Here is a 23,726-nt window from a genome sequence, read left to right as displayed (position 1 = left end):
TTCTGATCATTAGATCGGATATACTTTAAAATAAAAGCCCCAAAATTTGTATTTTTGCATTCAAATTACTCGAGTAATATTCGGAAAGTACTTTAGTTTTAGTACTGGAATAAGTTCAATAAAAACCCAAGGCCAGACCTGACACCTATAATTCTGTGCGGAATACTGGATATATGTAAATTGAGCCCTTTCTGCAGATCGTTTGCTTTGAGAATGTAATTTAAAGAGGCATCCGCTTTAATTGTTTCGCTGAAAATATATAGACAGCGTAAATTTTCTGAAGGACACAGAGACACTTACGTTTTGGGTTAATTCATTTAAATGCATTACGGCGATACCACTGTTTTACAGAAGTGGAACAAATTCTATAGTTTTATTTTCCACTATTTAATGTTACGGTAATGGGATTCGAAGTGTGTTGTGAATTGATTTTCCTCAGTTGTGGAGGTCTGATACCAGTTCTTGAAGTGTTAATGATATTATGCCATACTCGTGCTTAAATTTTCTGTAATAAATACATATCAAGTATAATGTTCGACATGAATAATTTACAAAAGAAAAGAAAAACTTACTAAAACTTGTATCATTCTAATGAGTCTACTGCAGCTACAATATAACCTCTAAAGCTGTTTTCATATTAATATAAACATATAACTTGTTTTACTTTTTATATGAGACTGACGGGCGTATTACTTAAGGGAATTGTTTATGAGATCACTTATTCGCGTGTTAAGGAGAAATTTGCTTAAGATGCTCCTGTTCATAATTTATGTTGGTCGGCAAAATTTATCACACATCCGTTTTTCCTCCAACCTACGTTCAACTCCGTAAATGCTGTGTAGCATCTAATGAATTTTCATTTCCAAACGCCAACCGCCAGACATTTGTTTTCATGGAAACGTTTATAATTAATTTCTTAGGTTGTAATGATTAATTGTTGTCCAGATGGAGGAGGAGAAAACTAGTGGGTATAATAAATTATCCGTATCGTACGCACAATAGACCGACGGGGTTTTGTTCCCGCGGGAATGGAGTGCGACGGCATTATGATAATCTCGATTCAATTCATCATCCTCTAGGTTTTTCCTATTTTTGGTGTGGCCTTGGGCCTCGAAGTTCAAGTTCGTAATAAATAAAGGCCTCTGGGCTGCGAGTAGCCTTTTACGCTTGAAATGTTTTTACATTTTCAACGATGGTTTTCCACGTTTATTTTAATACATTTTTCGTGTATCTCTGATTGTTTAATGATGTTTTCATTATTGCTCGTGTAGAACGTATTCGAGGTGAAAAGGTTTTTGTGTTGTATTTTTTAACTTGAATTACTTATTTACAAAAGCAGACCGTATTAAGTTAGATAGTTAGTGCCAAAAGCAGTATAGATGTGGATAATCTTAAATTATTTTTGTATCCTACTTTAAATATAGGAGTTTAGTATATCTATTTGTGCTAGAACATATATTAGTTCCGACACTAAAACTAATGGATTAAAACGTTCGCTGCAAATTATTACGTCAATATATCTCTGGACGGTAGCAGTTTATGATACCACATAAACTATAAATACGTAAATAACTAATTATCCAAACAAAGCTAGCACGGCAAGCTCATAATAATAAATTTTGGCTACTAAAGTTAACAGCTTTACACATAACCATTTTCTGGTCTGCTGAATATACGTGTGGAGATAGTGGCACAATAGAAATAAGTATAACTGGCTTTACCTTAATATACTTGCTTCTGATATTTATTAAGAAAATGTTGCTCGGGATTCATCACAAAATCGGTTCAACAGTTAATAATGTAGAGAATGCAATGCTAATATATTAAAAAATAATAAAAAATAATACTATATACACAACAAGCTTTAAAGTCAAAAGTTATGGCAGTAAACTTTGTACATTATCAAAATAATAAAAATGAAATTGTACAAAAGTTCTATAAAAATACGTGGAGTGAGAATTGTAAAGACCAAAAAGCAAAAGGAGCAGCCTTTTACAGATACGGACAATACCACGAACAAAGAAACATTATTTACAGTACAATCATATTTAAATGCTCTAGCTTAAACTGGAATTGCGGTCTTGAAAATTCTCCGAAACTGCATTTTGGTTACATTACTAGCTTTTACGTCGTATATGTTAACACACTTAACACCAAGAGGTTTACGTTAATTCAACGAAAAAATCTTTCGTCTTTCTGTAATTCTACCCTACTGTCTGTTTACAACACGCGGTCTTTTCCGCTATTGACCATTTTGTATATCGCGGTCCTTTCAATAGAAATTTAACAATTCCATTCAGCTTTTAGCTTGGTGCAACTTTCTAATAACGTTTATCAGTCAGTAGGCGGAATAAGTTGTAATCTGGTGAAACAATCTCCCGTTCCGTATATTTATTCGATGTTTCAACGTGTAGGTGCTCGTTTAAAGCGATACATATCGCAAACACATCCATTGTTTACAGAACATTCATCCGATCAAATCTTTCGAAGAATAATCGTTTCAGTTGAATCGACCAGCAGTCTAACGCATTTTGAAATATATCGCTTCGCGTGGGAGTACCCAGATGATCCGTGTCATGTAAACAAATAACTAATTCAGTTCTGACAAAAAATGTAGGTGTCATATAAACAAAAAAAGTTTTACAATACCCGGAATGCTAACTGCGTGGGTGGGATTCAATCAGTTGTATGTTTTTAAGTTCTTTTGGGAATTGTGGAATAAATATTAAGGTATGGTAGACGAGAATGCAGAAATTCAGCCGATTTTTGCATGTTTTTTTTGTTTAACTTAAGAGTAAAATTGCAGCTACAACCGTGCAAGCTGCTAAAGTTAGGCCGTGTAAAAAAGACACTATTATATAATATTCGGCACTGTACATTTTCCTATTGTAGTTTCTTCAGTAAATACTACTACTAATAGGATGTAGTAGGTACCTATATTAACAGATCAGGGTCTGCCCTATAATGACTAGAAGTACACACGTGTTCGAAGTAAATGTCATATTAAAATGTCGCTATTAAATATGAATAATACATCGGTCAGATGATTTATAATTTATGTATTTATAGCAAAAGATTTTTGGCAAAATGCCTTTTAAAACATTTAGAATGTACAACGGTTTAGAAAAGAAAGTGTTTTATATACTTAAAAAGCGATTGATAGCAAACTTATTTATTTTAACATAAAACACTAATATAATATAACATTGCAAAAGTTATAACTATGTTCCTATACTCGCGAAAGTGACGTTTCTTGTTGCAAATGGGTGTGTTGAGGATATGTGGGTTTGTTAATAGCATCTTCGAGGTCTTAGTAATAGCTAGGTCAGGACCGGAGGATTTCGCGTTTATGACGTTTTTATTGGCAACACTGCAGCCAAGGGGCTATAAATTAATTCAGCTAAAACCTTGCCACTTTCCACAGAGATACTGGCCAGTATATTCGTGTAAAGCCATTTTTCTCCATTACGAAAAACCTAATGGTGATAAAAAAATATATAATGTCATAAAAGTTCTGTTTTTAAAATTACAACAAAGTTTTAAAAAGCTGCCAACTTTTTATGTTTTACAACAATTTGTACAGCCTCTAAACATTTTATTTTAATGTGCGCATTGCAAACAGAACTGTTATTAACAAAACATGTTAATTTTGTAGTAGTTTCCGGCAGTAAAACAAAATTGGTTCAATGTTTTTAATTCTTTGTTGTATGAGTAAATAACTCGCTAATACCAGAATTGTTAAACTTTTCACGTTCACAGCTTTTGAAATAAATTGATAGTATTATTTATTGTATTATTTGGTTTAATTTTGATTGAATAATACATGATTTTAAAGCTTATTTGAATTAAGATGTGTACTTCCAGAGAAAATATCGGCTTCGGAATATTATTCGATTATAAATCCGTCCAAACTTATACGTTACCACGCGTTAAGAAGTTGCACTGCAATATACTCGTATAATGGCATTTTCAGTACATATATGCTGTAAAACGCAGTTACTTCGGGAAAATTGGTTTCGTTAATCGGCCGTATCTGGCGCGAACTATGCGAATTAGCCAACAGCACATTGTTTCACTAAATTATTCGAGCTCGGTCACAACTTCGATTAATTTTCAACTTTTGCCAACTTTCCGTGGTCAAACAACTGAAGCGCACTTTTCTCGCGCGATTATGATTCAGTGTTTGTGTTTCGTGTTTCGAATGCTTAAGCAATTTCTTCATGGAAATATTTGGCGTATTTCCTATGCAAATTGTGATTCAAATCGCTGTAATTATTACTTCTAAATAAGATGTGATGACACAGAAGTTATACAGAATATACAGTTCCCTTAAAACTTTTCAGGTGGTGGCTTCAACGTGATTTTGAATATGAAATATACCGTAGCTTTTCTTGTCTGTGTTCCTTCTAATTTGATCTACACCGTAGCTATTCCTGTTGTACGAATGTGACTATTATGTATGCTCATGTCTGTACATCTCTCCTCTATTACACGGTGAGAGTGGAAGTCGCTTTGAGTTTTGCACCTATGACAGTATTCTCTTTGTTTGCGGCTTCCTTTTAAACGGGTTTTTCTGTTTAGCAAAGTAGTCTTGATACTTGTTTTTGCGTTTTGACTTTGTACACTCTCCTTAACTTTGAGTTAATCTTTGTTGCTGAATGCAAACACGTAACAGGTACCTATTGTTAAGAATAGCTATCAAAAAAAATTATGGGAAATCAACTATTTTATCAAATGTATGACAAAATACGCATTTGTTTTTGCAGTTTCTAAAACATTTTGCACGATAGCAATATTTATTTCTAACTCCACTAAATCTAGTATTTAACCTAATGTATAATACAATTATCTTTTCATCCAAAGCCTTCAGCGGTATTTATTTTGTTCTTATTAAGTAAAGAGTTAATAAATATAATGTAATTACTCTACTAGACATGTGACGTTGAAACGGGTCATGACGACCGCTGGACATTGTTTTGGATTACTATTTTTATATGAATAAATGTACTCTACTTACCAGTTGCAAGCTGAAGTAACAAAGAAATAAAAAATTTAGTGACAAGTCATTATTTAAAAGAGATTTTTTTTGTGTATTTTTGAAAAGGAGGCATCTCACGGTACAAAACTTTGCAAAAATTGCTTATTTAATTAACATCGTGTTAGGTTATATTAGGCATGAAGTTTTTTCTTTCAGGCTTTATCACTCATAAACAATTTCGAAATTGATAAAAAGTGACAAACCACTGACACTGTAGAACTAATTAAAAGTTACACGACTTTTATTTGTAACACAGTAAGGGTATTTATATACATAATTAAATAGATAGGTGAGTTTCACGAAAAAGGGTTGTTCTATTACAAATGAGTCATGATAAAATGCAGCTCACCGGCCAAAGTTTGTGCCTATATTTATATTTAGAGAATCATAGGTCATCAAAAATCAGAGCGAGATAGCTATGCAAATATTTGCTGAACGAAGCTCGCGCTTTGCCAGCTACTTTCAACGCCAACAAAGTTCAACAAACAGATACTGATGCAATGTACGGGCCAAGTTATTTGATCAATGCATTTGTCTATATTTAACTATATGTATATAGATTGTTTCACGAAGCAATGATTCTATGTACATATGGGATAATGAAGGAAAATATGGTAGTCCTTTATGTAAGTTACTTCTATAATAACTTTCTTACATACGTACGTAGCATATAAATAGCAAACTTGCGATTAAAACCTTTAAAAAATGTGTCTTATGTAATAGACCTATATACCGTCTGTACCCAAAGGTGTATGTGATGTAACAATGTTAGTCACATCTGTTAGGGGCGAGCTTACTGTCACTGCAGCTCTCATTGAGAAATATTGTAATACAAATTAGAAAAGACCTAACCTGGAAATCGAACCTTGGACCTGGCCTGCAGTCGGATACATTACCTGTCGGACATATAACATAGCGTCAATATTAATATAGTAGGCATGTCATATTGACATCGTTATGCAACTTCTTTAAATGTCCATTGTAATCGTTTTATTACCAAACATAGCGATATCATTATACTGATAAATATAGTATACAGATATGAAGATAAAAACTAGTCTAGACAGTATTATTCTTTGTAGCGAAAAGCTAACTTTTTCATTCACATTTTCGTGACTGGACATCATAAACATTTTGTTATAACCATGTTCTTGATGCATTTTAATGAAAAACTGAATTGCTTTTTTAATATTACTGTACAGTGTACCCTCTAGAACAAAGCGATGTTCCTTTTTGATGGACCGTTTTTGATGCAAAGATAATGTAATAAAGATAGAGTTAAGGAGGGAACCTAGCATTCAATCATTAGTGTACAGGGACGCCTAGACTCTGTGTCTGATTAAATCAAATTGATTAGTGAAAAGTCTTTTACCATAAGTATTCAACCTCGAATGATCGTGAAATGAATCGCTAAAATGTCGATAAAATTGGCTTTTACCAATGGGAGCATATACATAGTAGTAGTTTATACACCGACATTACTAATCAAGATAAGTACCTACATATAAAAGGAAAGGCATGGTGTAACTTTAAAGCGTCGTCCAATGGCTCCTAGAGCTGCATGTCATGAAAATTTGAATTTTCCGAAATTTTGCATGTGTTTATGTTACTGTAAAAGCCCGAACGGTGGTAAATCCTAAGATTTTCCGGTATAACCTAAGATTTACCAACTCGCAATGGTAAAAGTCCGAACAATTCTTTTATTTCGAACTTTTACCTATATTCACTTGACGATATCGAGATGTCGCCGGAGCCCCGCTTCGCGGGGCTCCTCCTTCTGGGTGGTCAAAAAAAAATAACCACGAAGGCTAAGGTGGGAGCTTCGCTTCGCTCGCTCCCACCTTAGCCTTCTAACCTAACCTACCCATGTCGCTATGCCCAAAACTCCTTCTTTATAACTATGTCACAGTATATAATTATACCGTGAAATAGTTATAAACATAGTCATGAAGGAGGATTTTTTTATATATCGTAACATAGTTTTTAAACTCTGGCTTGTTCGGACTTTTACCATTGAGATTTGGTAAATCTTAGGTTTTACCGGAAAATCTTAGGATTTACCACAGTTCGGGCTTTTACAGTAACATTTATAACAAAACGCACTTTTTAGACATAGTTACATGTTGCTCTACTAGGACGATTATGCCTTTATTATGCTATTGATGAAAACAAATAGTATAGTAACATTGGTTACCCTAGTGACGACAGAACGATTACCAACGCTGTCTTGAGAAATTCAAATTACTTACAAAGTTATGAACTTGTTGTTTTGTTGGAAAGCTAATAATTCCTCTGAACTATCCACTGCTTTATTGCTATCTCTTGTACTTCAGCAGCGCAGTTTTCTCCAATCGGTACTGTTGAGTTTGACATTAAAATGTACCGAAGAATTAGTTCCTACGACACCCGCTGAGGGCGTTGATCAGGTTTTTATACAAAATTGATAGCTAGCTAGTTGTGGATAATCGATAGTGGTAGAAAATAGCTTTGCAGAACGTGAGTGAGTGATGTCATTTAAGTAAAGGATACAAAACGTTTTAGGTAAGTATTGCGCAACAATGAGCATTGCAATAAGAGTATTAACTCGATAGTCACCGGCTGCTGAATGGAATATTTTTTATGGAATCTATAAAAAAAGTGTGTTGAAATCAAATGCAATGTTGCAAAACGTTGAACATTTGTTATCTGGAGTTCAGTAATCTTCTTCAAGGTCGATGTAAGTCCGTCCAGATGTTTGTACTCACTCTTGTGCTTGGAGACGACAGAACAGGTATTTCCCTATTAGCCTATAACTGCAGCAGCATCTCCCGGTTTTTCTTAGTCTCAACTGGATCATATAAAACTGCCTCCGTGGCGCAGTAGTCGCCACGCCGTTACCATTGCGCCGGGAGATCGTGGGTTCGATTCCCACACGGAATAATTATTTGTGCGATCCACAAAAATTTTTTTCGGGTCTGGTTATACTTTATGTCCGTTGTTTCTATGTTTATAAAAGTCCCCGCGACTCGAGAGCAATTCTTAGTGCGTTGGTTGTCATTAAAAGAAAAGTTGTGTATGAGAACGTATTTTGGCTTGTTAAAAACCAAACGCGGTATACATTTGCAATATTACAATAATTTCTTCTTTGGGAGTCTGGCTTAGCATTTATGAACTAGTTCTTTGGTAGTAAGGCAATTCTGCCATATCGATGTATTAATGAGCATCGTATTTCCATAGGCCGGTGATATGTCCATGTCATATTAGGTGCCTTAAGTGACGTTGATTTGACGACGGTTAGCCCCGAGACCTATGTTATTCGATATTCAGCGTCAATATGATTACTTTCTTGTCTTATATTTATTATTTTCGAATAAAGCTAAAATATTAGGCAGAATTCAGAGACATTATATGTAATGTATAATAAAATACGCAAATTAACGCGAACACGCATTTTACCTTAAAATGCCTAACGTTTCGGCGCCGAAACGTTAGGCATTTTAAGGTTTTATGAAGTTATGAAAGACTTATATTAGGTTATATTTCTTTCACTCCTAAGCGAAATGAAAGAGAGAAAATATATTATAGTAGTCTTTTAACTAAAATTGGTCTATAGTGTGTTTATGAATAAGAGGGTAACAGTTTTACTTCCACATATGTAAGGGTGCCTTCTATAATAATTACAGGCCACTCTATCCGAGTTATTCTTCTCTTATTTTTTTATTGTTCCGGGCAAGATGTATGATTGCTTTTGTCATGCAGCCTTCTTCAATCGGCTAAGTAGGTAATTCGTATTACGTTTATTTTTCTAGAGCAACTCGATATTGTCTGACCTAGAGATTGTTATAACAATATATCGGCTGTCCTTGTATGTCAATACTTATATCGTTTACTGTAACGTATCCTTTGATAAATTGGACAGCCATGTATAATATTGTATTTCCAAGCTTCAAAAGCTTGCCTTTTGAGAAAATGCTCTAGTTTTCTTTCAGTTTATAAAGCTCTATAGTGTTTCTAAAAAGACCTTCGTTTTTTTAATCTATTTTAAAGGGGCTAAAATTTTCCGATTAGTTGATGTTAGAGGAAAGAAATTAAAGGAGGTTGCAGAAAATTCTAAATTTTTATTAATTGGTTCACATGATTTACTGTGGGTAGTTCAGGTTTTTACAAAAACGTATACATATCAGCAATAACTTTTAGTAAAACAGAACTAACCTAGATAGTCTTACGAGTATGTTTAGTACCTACATGTATCTATTAATCATTCGCTAACAAGCAAACCCGATATTGTTAATGGATTACAGACCTATACCTATATGCTACCTAATTGCATTTTTCTACCTCATTCAACTGCTAGTAGTATGAGACTATCTTACAATCTTCCCACCTCGTCCTACCACGTCTCTACTGGCCATTAAAGCCCATCGTTATAACACTGTAACTGAACCCATAGATGTAATACAATAACAGCAAATTCGTCACAGAGTCCGTTACACGTGGAGGCCGATCTGTGATAAATCGCACTTTATAGCGTAACAGCTACTTCGTCAATTTACGTGGTTCAAAGCACTTATGTAATCGTTATTGCGACATGTTTCACATAGAACACGTGTATGAGTATTTTTTTGTAATAGTTCGAATATATTTCTTGAACGACGGAAGTTTTCAAATATACTCCTATTACTATAGACCACACTATGGATGTTTATTAATTAATGTATATGATGATAGTCGAAAACCTAATTTTCATGAATAGACTAGATACGTTATTTTCAAACAATACATAAAATGTAGTTCTTAATAAATAGCTAGCGTATGTAACTAAGCAGGGTACAGTTCAGTTTTACTATACGGTAGTCGGTATTGACCCTCAGCTTTTCATTGTACCCAAATAACAAGAGAGAAGAACCGCGCAGGTCTAATTTCTAAAGTATAATTTATTATTCGTTAGATACTATGGATGAATAAAAATAAAAGTGTCTTGTCGGTACTCTAGATAAGAGTCAATCAGTACCACAATTCTCTACAGTCATTACTGTCGAGTATCGATATTTAAAATGTACTGCTAAAATAGTTCCCACACGGCCCGCTATAGGCGCTGATCAAATTTCGTGCAAAATTTTTCGTTGGCTAGCGGGTTATCGGTAGTCGTTGAGAAGTCGATAGTGGAGAATCGAGCTACAGACGTGACCATAAATCTGCGGCCAGACGGAAGGTGGCCGAATTTGCGATGACTCAGAATTATATCACACATGATTGGTTCAGCAGATAAACGAAATATTATGGAAGAGCACGTGGCGGTCGCGTGGAGTCTTTGTTTATGTTTGTTACGGTTAATTCCAATGACGTAGGTACCAACACCGGCGACGCATCCAAACCAAACACTCGCTTCTAGATCTTCAGCATTCGTGTATAAATATGGCGAGAGTGAGATTTGTTTACTATTCATAATTATATAATGTTGTTATTATGCTCCTGTTCAAAATGTGTCCGGATTCTCGAAACCAGTAGCGCTATCTTTCAACATAAAATTGCAGATCTTGAAGACTTTAGTGATTGCTAGTTGAGTTCTAAGTTTTTTTGAAATACACGTTGATGTTATCTGTGCTATTTATGATATTGTGCAATATACATAATACTGTACAATAGGTGTTGCACAATATCATTTATGATGCGTACTTGAATGAGTCGTTTGATTGCCCTGTTTATAACTTACAATTATTATTTGTTCATTATTAAAGTTTTCAGCGTGATTGAAGTTTTAGTATTTCGAAGGATACTGTTCTTCAAAATACTACACAATATAAAAATAAGGCCATGTTGAAAAATACACTTATATACCTAATAATGATAATTGTATTAAGTATGAAAATAAGGTAGTTTAAAACGTTATCAGTTCCCACAGAACTAGTTAATATCATACTTCAGAATAATTAAAACCCTACTACAACAACGACTATTACATAACGTGCAGAAAAAACGAGTTTCACGATTATTATCTCGAAAAGTAACACGTATCTTATACAGGAAAATCCTATTTTATAATATACAAGTACAAATTAATGAAGAATATTATACCACAGACTTCAACTGCTGATTTAATACTCCGCTAAAAATACACCTAAAAATAATACGCGTTGAAAAATACCACTTTCCCACATTACAATTTTTAACTGAAAAGAGGATGTATAGACGGTGTTTCCCATCTCTCGAATGACACCCACGCAGACAACACTACCCTTTCTATTTTTAGACCTTTCAGTCGGCCTACATCCAAAACTGTGAGATATTCCAGACAGTAATATTAAACACTAGCTTTTGTCCGTGATTTCGTCCATGTGTCTGGAGAAAAAGCAGTTAATACGAGCCACGCATTGTTATACTTTATTTCGCCGTTATGGGGTATACATTGACCTGCTTTTTCTTTTTCTTTTAAAGCTTTCTTCACTATTCTATACCAAGTAAAGAACTACCTTAGAAATGTAAATCGTACAATTACGCACTTTCGCAATTGTTGCACCCGTACGCAACTGATATTTTCTTCACCAATTTTTAACACAATGCCGCTTTATGAGATATATTTGTTGGTAGAGAAATATAACATACGCAACAAAGATAAATAACGACAAGATTGACAGACAATTTCCAATTTTGCTAAATTAATAATTAATATTCCCACCAACCGGACTGTAACTGTGTGAGCAATTCACGGAGTACCCGTCATTATTGTAACCCTATCCGAGAAACCTAAGGTAAAATACAGAGGTATTTCGTGATTAATCCGTCGAGGGTTAAACAACGGAGCTGTGTATAATTCAAGTGGTGTACTGTGGTTACCGTTTCAGCTTTAGTGTTTGGCTAAAATGTTACAAGGATCAGAGATAGTGGATTGTTTTTTGCTCGTGCGGAATTACGAAGCGAATTTCGTGTTTCGTTTTGAGAAATAGAGTAAACGTAATGGAAACTCTTCGAAGGATATACCTGTAATTATCATTGTCAGAATTGTGACGTGGTTTTGTATCGTAATCGGATATATCCCAAACTTTTTATTTCATTCGTAGACGTGACTTTGATACGAGAAATGTAAGATGGATATTCGAATAGAATCTTATTGCAAACTGTACTCGTCATAACACAAAGAAATGCTTTTATACTTAGTATTCTTATACATGAAATAAATTGCCTTTCGTAAGAAGATCATTTCGACAAGTACAAAAAGCTTCCATACTGTTCAAGTCTCGTGTAGATATTTTATATTACTCTCTTTAAAATGAACCATTCGTACATTTTATATATAAAAGAAAATCCATTTAAGCCGCGGTGTTGTTATATTCTTTGAATATAAACAAGCTACCCTTCGTGACGGGCAAAGCTGGGTCGTACAACACAATTTATGTTTGTATGGTCTCATGAATAGATGTAACGGCTAGTTGGCATTTCTGCACGCCTAATTTATTCATAATAAAAAGTATAAAGGCCTGACCTTTCTAAATATGTAGCCCTTTTAGAATTACTACAACATTTACTTAATTATTGTACAGAAACCGTTGTGAAAAGTTTTCATGAGCGTGGACGTACTTACTGGTTTTAGCCGATCAACGTTTTGATAACGTGATCCTTGCCCTAGGTCGCTACAGGTTTACATCAACGCGTAGCCAAGGTAAAGTGCACGTTACGGTTATAAGAATAGAACGTTGTTTTGCTTGATGTCATGATCAGTAGCAACAGTTTTAGTGTATCAGTGTCAACGATCGTGTGACTACTCAGCTTTTGCTTGTTGGGACACGATTTCATCGCAGCGGCGATATCGATCAGCTGTTTGTTTGCATTGCTACAGGGGTCGCCAACCCACAATCCCACATGCGTGGCGATGACACCATTCCTAACCCAAACGGCAGGCCAAAAATACATTAGTGAATGAACGAATCCCGCCAATTCCGAACGATCCTGGAGCTGCTGTGGAAAATTTCACATCCGGTTTGTGCTTGGAAACCTTCCGACGACGTCATTCAAAATTGAACTCTATAATTATAGCTCAAGGTTTTAGAATAGCGGAGGGTAGGTCGGGAAGCGTATTTTTGTACGTGCATTGGAGATAGGATAAACGGCCAGGTGTGAAAATGAAAAGGCCAGATATTCAATACAACGTATGAAAACACGGGTTGTTAGAGTTACGTGAGAAATTTGCATCGGCCTGTTATGCTTTTATTTTATTTATGGCACTGGTCTTTTTATCTATGTAACTACCACGAATTTTTAGTTTTACGAAATGGATTTACCTTAACATAACTTGCGTTTTCGAAAGCATTAACGTATTCACGTGCGAATATATTTAAACGTAGAAATGTATTGTAATCCAAAGCGCCGAAATTTGCAAATTCATGGCCACAGAAAGTGACATCAACGCGTTTCCACCGTTTTCACTGAAATTACTTCAAAGCGGTTAACACGGTATTACGTCTGTATTTCCTTTCAGAGTTTGTAAAAGTCACATGTAGTATTTTACAGGGCGCTACTGTCTTTTGCACAATCTTTAACGATTAAGCAATGAAACACACTCAAGTATTGTAATTAAAAACCTTGAGCATTACTAGTGCACTATGTTTGATTTCTAGTCAAGGCTTTCCAAATCACAAAAGATGACTAAACATTTTACCTACCAAGATAATTCGTTTTAATCCAAAGTAGGATTTAAGTCACGAAAAATGAAACTGGACCTTCTCTACTTAGAAATAAAGAGGCAACCATAAAAATATTTCATCGTCTATTTAAATTTATTTTTCCTATCAACGTTTTACCAGCAAATACACACTACAATGAAATACAAATATTTGAATATTTTCTCTCGTGCTGTGTATAAAACGAATTATTCATAACGTGAAAACCTTTTTTTGTATCACGGCAGGTATCACACAGAATTTTCACTTGCGTGTTGATTCTATCCAATCAAATATTAATTTTTTCTATAAAAAAAAAACAAAGCACCGGTTTTCGGTACGTATATTATTCGAACTATGAATAAACGATTATAAATATTAAATGTATGTTTAACTATGAGAACAACTTGAACTGAACTGTATCCAAATTAATCGCAAACTATTAGTTAAGTGTCCAAAACAAGTTCATTGAGTAAACAGCTATGCATGAACAACTTTAACTTTACGTCGTCGATCAATATTTACACAAAGTTACAACTTAGTTAAAAATTAACAAGCGTCTTCAAAAACTCCATAAATTTGTTCCATTTAGATGAAATAAAAACTCGTAAAAAGTTTCAATCAAGTAAAGGATATAGTCGGGAAATTCCTAAAGCTGTTATATTCCGCTGGCTAATTACGCTCGGTGTTGAAACTTCAGCAGTCAATCAAAACTGTCCCCTAGTTTAAATAATGTAACTTGAGAAAATATCGCCGATAATTTATTAAAGTCCCAACTAAGACGCATGTCGGAGAACTCGGATAAATGACACTAATTTATTTAAACGATATTATTTCTAAAGGCGTCTCTTTCAAGATCCCTTTTGTAAAATGACTAGACTGGATAGTCGTTATTTATTTCGGACCCTTATTAAATATCCTTGGGACTTTACTCCACAATTTATTATGAATCTTTTTCTGAGGTGTCGAGTTGTATTAGGGCCTAACGATGGCTTAGATTTCGCGGTTACCCGAACGGTATTCGACTTAAATAATTCTTGTTGAAGATATTTATATCTCGAGGCATATAAGGTTGGGAGTCTAAAAGGCTCTGTATTACGTGGTTGCGTAGTTTATATTGCACCCATATATTGGAACAGAACAGTAATATATTTCAGATAAGAATCAAGAGCATGCTTGGCTCTATTCTAGGGGCGAATGATAAATGACGCAACCATTGCCAAAGATTCAGGACCTGCGTTTGTTTCTCTCTTGGCACTATATCGGCACACCCAACTACTCCCAAGTGCGATGAATTGGTCGAAAAAAGTAAATTTCGTATACATTCTTTAAAACATTGCATTGACCTAAATTTTGAAACCCAATAATACTGATTCACAGTTAGTCTGTTTGCCAAAATTGGCTAAGGGCGTAGATAGAGTGATGTAATTCATTTAAAACTGTTTTGTCGATTTGATGAAGGTAGAACTATAGGATAAGATTTAGTTCATTAAATTAGTATGAAAAAACTGATTTCAGGATATATTTATACATCAACTATTCAAAATATTGGTCATGTAGATTGTGGTCGAGTAAGATTTTTTGTCTAGGCCTGCAAAAAAGTATTAAAAAACTTGAATTATAACTTTCGAAATGAAAATTAGAATCAAATACCGAATCTTCGCTATTGACAAAAGTATTTCAAATAGAATTTTCGATATAAGATTCTTCAATTGTTTTCATATTCAGAATTTCTAAAACCTCTGTTAACTTAAGCGTGTTTTTTCTTGTAAAGTTATTTCAAGCGTTATGTATAAAATTGAATCTTTATAAATAATGTTTGCATTTGTTCAATGCGATGTAAAAGTTAATAATGTATTCAGAAAACGTCTAAAAATCTATACGATTTTTAATAAAATCACCGCTTTTGGATACTTAATACCAATATATGTTATTGTGCCAAAAAATAACGAGTTAATTACATTAGCATAACAAACTATATATAAAAAAATGCTTTCCTTTCTATTATTTTTAATAAGTTTACCAAGATATTCAAGAACACAAATAGGAGTGCTGAAAGGATGAACCTAGATAACCTATAATTGACGTGATAAGAATACTCAGTGGAAAAAAGATTTAAAGCCTTAAAGGAACCAAACTAAGTACTAACTTTGAATAATCTCATTTATCTACTACTACTAAAATATCCCTTTAGTTATACAGGAGAATTTAAATCAGCTTTTTACCTAGGATTGTTTGAGGTTTCAGCTACACTGTAGCGCGATTCTCTATGTTCGGTATTATCAGTTTGACATTTTGGACGTACTGCAAAAATGGTTCTTACGGCGCCCGCTAGAGGCGCTGATCAGAATTTCATGCATAAATTATATTTAAATAGCTAGTCGGTTATCTATAGTTGATAGTAGTAGTAGCCCATAGGTAAAATGTATGTTTAAGTTTATCGTATGATTCATACTCGTTTTTCTGATGTTTAATAATAATCACTTAGCTTTTTTTAACTCGTTACTGTCCCACTCCTGGGAAAATGTTTCCTCCCGAACGAGGGAGGGGTTAGTCCTCGAGTCCACCATGCTGGCCAAGTGCGTGTTGGGAACTTCGCATGAAATGTGTTAAACAAATTTTAGGCATGCAAGGTTTCATCATGGTGCCTTCCTTCGCCGTTAGAGCAAGTGACAGTTATTTCTAATACTTACATAATCACTTAACTTAATGTAATTATTCTATTACACTTCTATCATCAGTTTCAAAATAAATATTGTTAGAAACTTGTCCGTTGTTCAAATAAACTTCACATTCACCTATTATTAACCCCCAGTTCTATTATTATACTCAAATTCATGTCTAAAGTTTTGCTATTGTTGGATTTGTATTAATAAATCTGTATAAACTGAACTCTAGAGTTATGTATTAATAATGTTTCTGACCCTAGTAACCCTATTTGTTTCTGTTAGGAATTTATAACGAAGTTGGAAACTATGTTTTCCGTAGATATATGAACGTTGAAAGCAAAAAATAATGTTGAATTATTTATTAAAATGCCACTGCAATCATTCCAGTGTGCCTGAAACCGTATTATAGTCAACTGTTGGACGATCTCATAGTAAATATAAATTATTTATTATTGCTATAGCTCATTAAGCATGTTTTATTTGATATAACTGTTTAAATTGACGTAAACTCATCAAGGAAAAATGCTAAATAAATGATTGCTTACACAGGAAAATATCGTGAATATTTTTATCATTGCAATAACCTTCTTACTTTCGTCTCTGTCATAGTTTTATAGGAAATTGTACTTTTTTACCTACTCCTTTAGCATTTTCATCCTTTGGCATCAATAAAACACTGTTTTATTACTTTTGAAGTTCATTATGTCTGACACGATATATCACCTATCTTTGCTTACGGCGCTTTCAAATATAATAAGGGAAATTCCAAATCACGGGTATCAATCTATAGAATTTAATCTTAAGATCCCAGGATTCTGATACCTTCGGCCTAGAATTTAATCCCGATGCCAAAGGAATATCTCCCAAAATCTGATATTGATTGAGTAATGACGTTTGTCGTAGACGTGCGAGATATGAAACCAAAGGAACAACGAAATATTGGAACGCGCAATAAATATTCATGTAACATAAGTTTGACTGCTCATGCTTATGATTCTTTGAACAAAATTGCTATAAATGTGAAAAGTAGTGTTTGATCAACCCACACAATTTATGATAACGACAGTATAATGCTTCTTTCGTTCTATAATAATCGAATTTTGAACTCTACCCAAAATACACTTTGGCTTAACCAAACTTGGGATGTTGTTAGGTTTCGAATAAGCTATTCATACAGGGGAGGAGTAAAGTTTCGTAGTAAATTGTACCAATATTGGCATAATATAATACTTAGTATCCAAGAGGATCACAATTCAAAACTTAGTAGTCACGAGGACATTGCAACATAACACGGAAGCTGTTTCGTCATCAAAGTCAAACAGTCCTTTAATTAGTACTTGGCAACCTTTAACAGAGGAGTTACGAAGTACTAAAGAAATTCGACACACTCATTATTAGGCACCTTCATTTATTACAACTTTCCCTTTCGGGTATCACGTTCTTCAAGTGACGCCACAGACACTACATCTATTGAATGTTAAGTACATCGGAGTTTTGCTACTATAAATTCTTTATCTCATACAAATGAATTGGCAGGTGACATTAAAACGAACACAGACGCTGTATAAATCAATTTCTAACACATTTTTTTATCTTCAGACGTGTGTCGAAACACAAATGGAATTTTACGAAAGCTCAAATTCAATTTCTGAAGGCGAATGTCGTAAATAGGAACGTTTCAAGAAAATACCTTGTAAGTAATAGGTGTCTCTGAGATATTATGGAAATAAGTGACCAAAAATAGACACCTTTTTTGTCTCACTTCTCGGAATCTTTGAAAGCAATACGCAATGAATGTACATAATATTGGTTCTATTAAGTTTGACGATTGTAAACGTAGTCCAATATTATTCCAATACTCTATCTTTTGGTACTATTGATACCAAATAAAAAATTAAAAAAATCATATTACTTAATGTTGTGTTACTGATAAATACCTTTCCTAAGTGTTAAGAATCCATCAAGGTTTTTTTTAATTAGTACTATCGAATGTATTCGAGTTCACATCATCGGTCACAACAGAAATAGACTAAGATAATAAATCCCCAGAGTTGAGATCTAATACGTTGACCCCGCTTTGCTCAACTTGAATACAGAAACATTTTATAAAAGCCTGTCGTGGAAAACTTTCACGAATAATAGAAAGGGCAAGCTATGTCATGTCATAGATTACAACTTCGGGGTATTGTTCAGTGTTGTTACCTAGTGCTAACAAAGTAAAACAATAGATTAACGAATCGATTGCTTCAATAAAAATCAGATAGTATCTATCAACCATTTGTTTATCAAGTTTCCTTTGATTTCAGGTAATTTCCGTAGATGCGAGGAAACAAATGGATTTTACTTTAGTGAGTATTATTTGTTGTAATCATAAAACTTGTTGTATTAAGACAATAAAATCTTATCTTATCTTAACAACACTCCGTGCATGTTAATTATCTACGCCGTTTCACGTGGTTCTACCGAGTGTTGACCAGCTCATTAATTTTAATATGAATGGTAAATTTGTTTATAGTTTGTGTTTTAAACAAGAACGTGCCGTTCGTAGCATAGATTTATATTCGTTGTGTATTGGACGCAGCAGCTTCTCCGGACTTCATTCATTAGTCCCCGTGGTCGTCTCTATCGCGTCTACTGTTGATAACTGTCTCCATACACCACGCGGCTCCAGTAGGTATGTAAAAGAGTGAGTGCGTACTGCGTCTCGTCAATCGTCATTCGACCTCTCTGTTCATTGTCCGTGTTTTCCTGCTCCGTTTGTGTACAACGTGCTGTTGCGCTCACTGCGATATACAAGTTTTCTGCTAAACGCACACCATTCAATCAGTGAAAACCCGTTTTCGTATATTTACCTGTCGCTATATCATTATCTTCAAGTTTGTGGCACCCAGATTAGTCACACGTTAATGACTTTTTCTCGCAATATGTGATATCTATGCCGATATGGTAGTTTCTGTTCAGTGTCAAACACATAAAAGCAGGAAAACGTATGTTTATGTGCAGTTGCAGAGCGATGTTGTGTTTTTATGTCGTTTATCAGTTTCGGATTGAGTATGTGTGAGCACTAGTGAGCAGCGAGCAGTGCGAGTCGGTGCGAGTAGCACGAGTAGCGCGAGTAGTAGTGACTGTGGTGAGTGTAGTGAGCGACAGTGAGCGTGTGTTGTGTTGTGATGCGTCGCGCGTGTGTGAGCCGCCGTGTCGGTGTGGGTGTTCCTGTGTCGGCGCGAGGCGCGGCGGACGGCGGAGCGCGCTCGGCCGGCGGCGCCAGTTGTGTTCTGAGCGCCACGGGGCTGCCGCGCTCTTGTCGCGTAGAGCCCTAGCTCGCGATCCCAATAACTTTGTGCACTGGAAACTTTTCAAAGCGATTCCGGACGGATCCGATGGCCGCGGATCGCTTTCGTTTCGTATTTCGAGTCGTGTCGTAAAGTAAAACGTGCGAGCGATCATTGTTGCGTGTTTATACGAGTCGGTCGGTCTATTTTTGAATATTCTCTAAACGCTTCACCGCGAAGTTTTCGAAACGCAGCCCGCCGGAGCCGGGTTAACGGCCGCTGTGTATGCAGCACGCCTGCATCACGTCTCTTGTGTTTTTGTTGACGGATTTTTGTTGTTAACCTCCACAGTTGTATCCGACAAACGTTATCTGTAAGTATGACCCCGGTTGATTTACGATACTAACTTGGCTGCCATTATTCTAAACTGTGTACGTTCAAACTTGTGTTGATCAAGTCATTACTTTGGAAGTTAATTGTGACAGTTGATTATCTATTAGTTTGCAAAATACTACTTGCAAAAAAAAAAATACAAGCGACATTCATATCGACGCGCACACATGTGGCATGCGTGTGTGTATATAAGTATATAAGCACACAAACATACATAACATCGGGCCATAGTGTCGGCGTTTACTACTCGTGCATTTTAGCACAAACATAATACAACATTTATTACGTGAACATTTTTGCATAATTGCATAGACTGACTGCATGTTAATGTGAATTGATGCGACATTTTAATTAAAAACTGTGTGTCAAGAATCAAATGGATAAAATGCTTAAAGATATATCCCTCCAACACGTCCCCTTTAACACAAATGATATTACTTGTATGAATCATAGTTGTTTGGTCAAGCGAGACGTGTACTGTTACACACATTTATCATCTAACATCATTGACGGATTTTTTACCTTCAAACAAAATTCCGTGTAACTGTGTCAACATTATAGAATAACATTCGCGAAGTGAGGTTATACTTAAATTCTATTTCGTAAATAACAAATCAAATGCCGTGTTTACACGATCATCGAAAATTGCCGGACTAATTCGTACTTAGGGTTAATTGTTAGGGTTGTTAAAAAGGATGTCCTTCAGTTCCCGGCCTCTTCAAACAGAACCGAAGTCCACGTGGCTCCCTGAGATAACACACGTAATGCTTGAATTAATATGGGTTTTGGCAATTTGCTTTATTTTTTTGGGTTACTTGAGACTTAGCCCTTGAATATGTAAAGCTGCGAGCCAATCTCGCTTGATAACACGTCGGGTTTAAAACGATTTCATTAATGCATTGGGTGACGGTTGTAAACCGAAACTTTACGAGCAACAACATAATCCTTTTCCCTCATTCGACTTTTACGATTTGCGCAGGATGATTCGCAATCAATACTCTTTTCAATTCTATGTACCTAGGAACACTTATTGAGTTATTTGTAATCTTGATACTTGTAACGATAAGGTTCTCATAGTCAATTGCACTAGATTGCTTGCAATCTTCGGTATGGTTCATTTATCTGTAACCGGGTCTGTAGTTACTCTGACGGGACACGGTACAATGCAGTTTAATAAGTTTTTCTCAAGCTAATGTCTATTTAACAACTTTCAAAGATATCTAAGCAAATCGCAGGAATAATAAAATTACTAGTTTTAATCATTGTTGGAACTATCTGAAGGGCTTCGATGTGTTTTAAGTAACACTAGAAACACACAATCACAGCTAAGGAAGGCTTCAAAATAAGTGAAAATTGACCAAAATGTTATATCAGATTTGAACACCCAACATAATCAGTTATACAAACTGCTCGAATACTTATTATATCATCGAAAAAGATTTCCATGATTTCGAATATTTTGATTCGCATCAAGTTTCCAACTCAAAATTGTTGAACCGGTTTATCGGAGCACCTTTTGGTATTTATGTTTTAATTTTTGCAATTCAAAAAAGCAATCGCTATGTAAAAATGATATAAAAACGTTATTCTAGAACTCAGGTTATATTAGCAAGATATTTAGATGAAAAAGGTTTTATTTTGTCTCAAAAATGTTAATGTTGCCTTACCTCTTTACGTGGAACTACTCACTCACTCATACAAACATATTGTAACTATACCGCACTCACACTGAAGCAATTTTAATCTCAAGGGGCCACAACAAAAGGACAGATGGTCTTTAGAATTGTCAAATATGTCTATTCCCCTGTCATTGACGTAAAATATCTGCAAAGGAAAGTAAAAATTCCGTTCGAATCCGTTGCGGACTAGTATCTTGATAAAATTGACCATTCTTACAACTTATGTTAATGCTAAGTTTCAAATTTTCACATTTTTAAAAGATCTTATAGTATCGCATTATTTACCATACATTGATAAAGATATATCAATTAATGGTAAATAATGCGTGTTCGCGTAAATTCCCTTATTATAATGATTATAATGTATCATTGAGATTTTAATGTTGTTCACATGATTTTTTAATGGCACCTAAACGGGATTATCGGCTAGTTTTAGTAACTAGCTTCTTGTTTTAAAGAAATTCTTTCACATTTAATAGTTGTCGTGGCTACATTAAGTGAATATTTTAATCAATTTTCAGCTAGTACGTATTATGTATGTACAAAGACCAATATTTGTCAAAGTTATACTCACTCAATTAATAATTAAACCGCAAGTTAATCGATGCAGCGGTTTTCGAGTTGGTGGCAAACATTATGAAGTTTAATCATTGAGATTATATACTAAAATCAATTTCACGAAGAACAACATCGGTACTTCCGGGAACAATAGAGCCTTTAGAAACAACTTTTATTACTTTGTAGAGTTAAAAAAAAATCATACTGATAGTTTTTCTTAACGAAATTTGGACATTTGCGTCGTAAAATCATTTTTCCTTTAACGTAAACTATGTAGAGACGATAGAGCAATAATAGTCATGAACATTTTGAAGTTTTAAGGGTACCTAACTGTGCATTCAATCGAATTGCACAATTCTTAACTTTTCTTCTTTTAATTATTTAAATATATTTTCGTACGAAAAAGTATATTTAGAACATAAAAATTTGCTGTATCATGTGACACAGGCCACAGTTAACCAACATTTTTTACAATCTATCCAATTTAAGTTTTCATACTGACATTATTTACAGTACATTATACAAGAAGCCAACAACGGTAAATAAAATATCATAAATATTAAACACGAGTACATGACATTATCGCATAAGCATGTGACGTTGTTCATTACACTATCTAAACATTGCCTGTATATAGGTACGTATATACTAACCCAAACAATTCCATTCTAACGCGTAGTGTTTTGCGGTTTATCAATCGTGTACGTTACACGGTTACACACACATACCCGCTTTTAAGTCTCACATTCAACGCGGCCACGTCATAATGGACCCTGCCTCCCTTAGAGGTCATCCGTGTCAAAGATATTGTCTAGGTTTCTCAATGAACCGTTATGGTAAACGTAACTGATTGTTATTAAAATGTTGATGTTATTTATTGTGTAATGTTGCTGTATTGTTTATTTGTATTATCGGTAGAGTCGGAGCAAAATACTGTACCCTCGCTTGATTAGTCTCGATGCAAGTTAAATGAAAGTAATGATTTAAACTGATGATTGTTGTTATGTTTTTAAGTATTTTTATACCAATGTTCAACGTATTACACGTATGTATATTAAATAATACTGATGTATTAATGGCCTCTGCATTTGAATATCTATTGAAAGGATTCTGAGAATTTCTATGAAAAGGTTCTTTTGTAAATAAATTATCCTATTTCTGTCTACAGAAAACTTAAATCAAACCAGTATTCGAATTACTGCTTAGTTTGCATTTAGTTTTTTGACTTTATTGAAATGTCATCAAACAATATGTATAACTTCTTTAAGTTTTCACAAATCTTAATGAATTAAAACAACACACTTCTAACGAATGTTGAATATTTAGCGGCAGGGTAGTATGTGTTCTAGAGAAATAAATATTTAAATAATGGGCAGGTTTTCAAAGCATTTACTTTCATTTCGTTCAGTATACACCTAAAAGATTTTTCCGCTCGACTGAACTATTGAAAACAACCGGCCGCTCTCGGACATGGATGTCCGAAC

At 34.6% G+C, this 23,726-nt stretch overlaps 1 protein-coding gene across 8 annotated transcripts in view; it reads left to right on the top strand.

Annotated features, from left to right (window-relative positions):
* LOC142979590 (dual 3',5'-cyclic-AMP and -GMP phosphodiesterase 11-like) overlaps positions 1-23,726 on the top strand; it is a 217,211-nt gene that overhangs the window by 66,087 nt on the left and 127,398 nt on the right. For 2 of the 8 annotated variants that reach the window (XM_076124609.1, XM_076124606.1), the window contains exon 3: positions 18,647-18,688. The exons of 3 other annotated variants lie outside the window; for them this stretch is intronic. In XM_076124609.1, the coding sequence (XP_075980724.1) occupies positions 18,647-18,688 (42 nt within the window). Of the gene's footprint in view, positions 1-18,646; positions 18,689-19,410; positions 19,986-23,726 lie in introns of those variants that run through there. 3 more of the 8 variants (XM_076124605.1, XM_076124603.1, XM_076124608.1) reach the window with 3 other exon arrangements.

The sequence above is a fragment of the Anticarsia gemmatalis genome, chromosome 16, assembly GCF_050436995.1.
Source record: "Anticarsia gemmatalis isolate Benzon Research Colony breed Stoneville strain chromosome 16, ilAntGemm2 primary, whole genome shotgun sequence".
Lineage (NCBI taxonomy): Eukaryota > Metazoa > Arthropoda > Insecta > Lepidoptera > Erebidae > Anticarsia > Anticarsia gemmatalis.
This window is presented reverse-complemented; position numbering and strand designations above follow the sequence as displayed.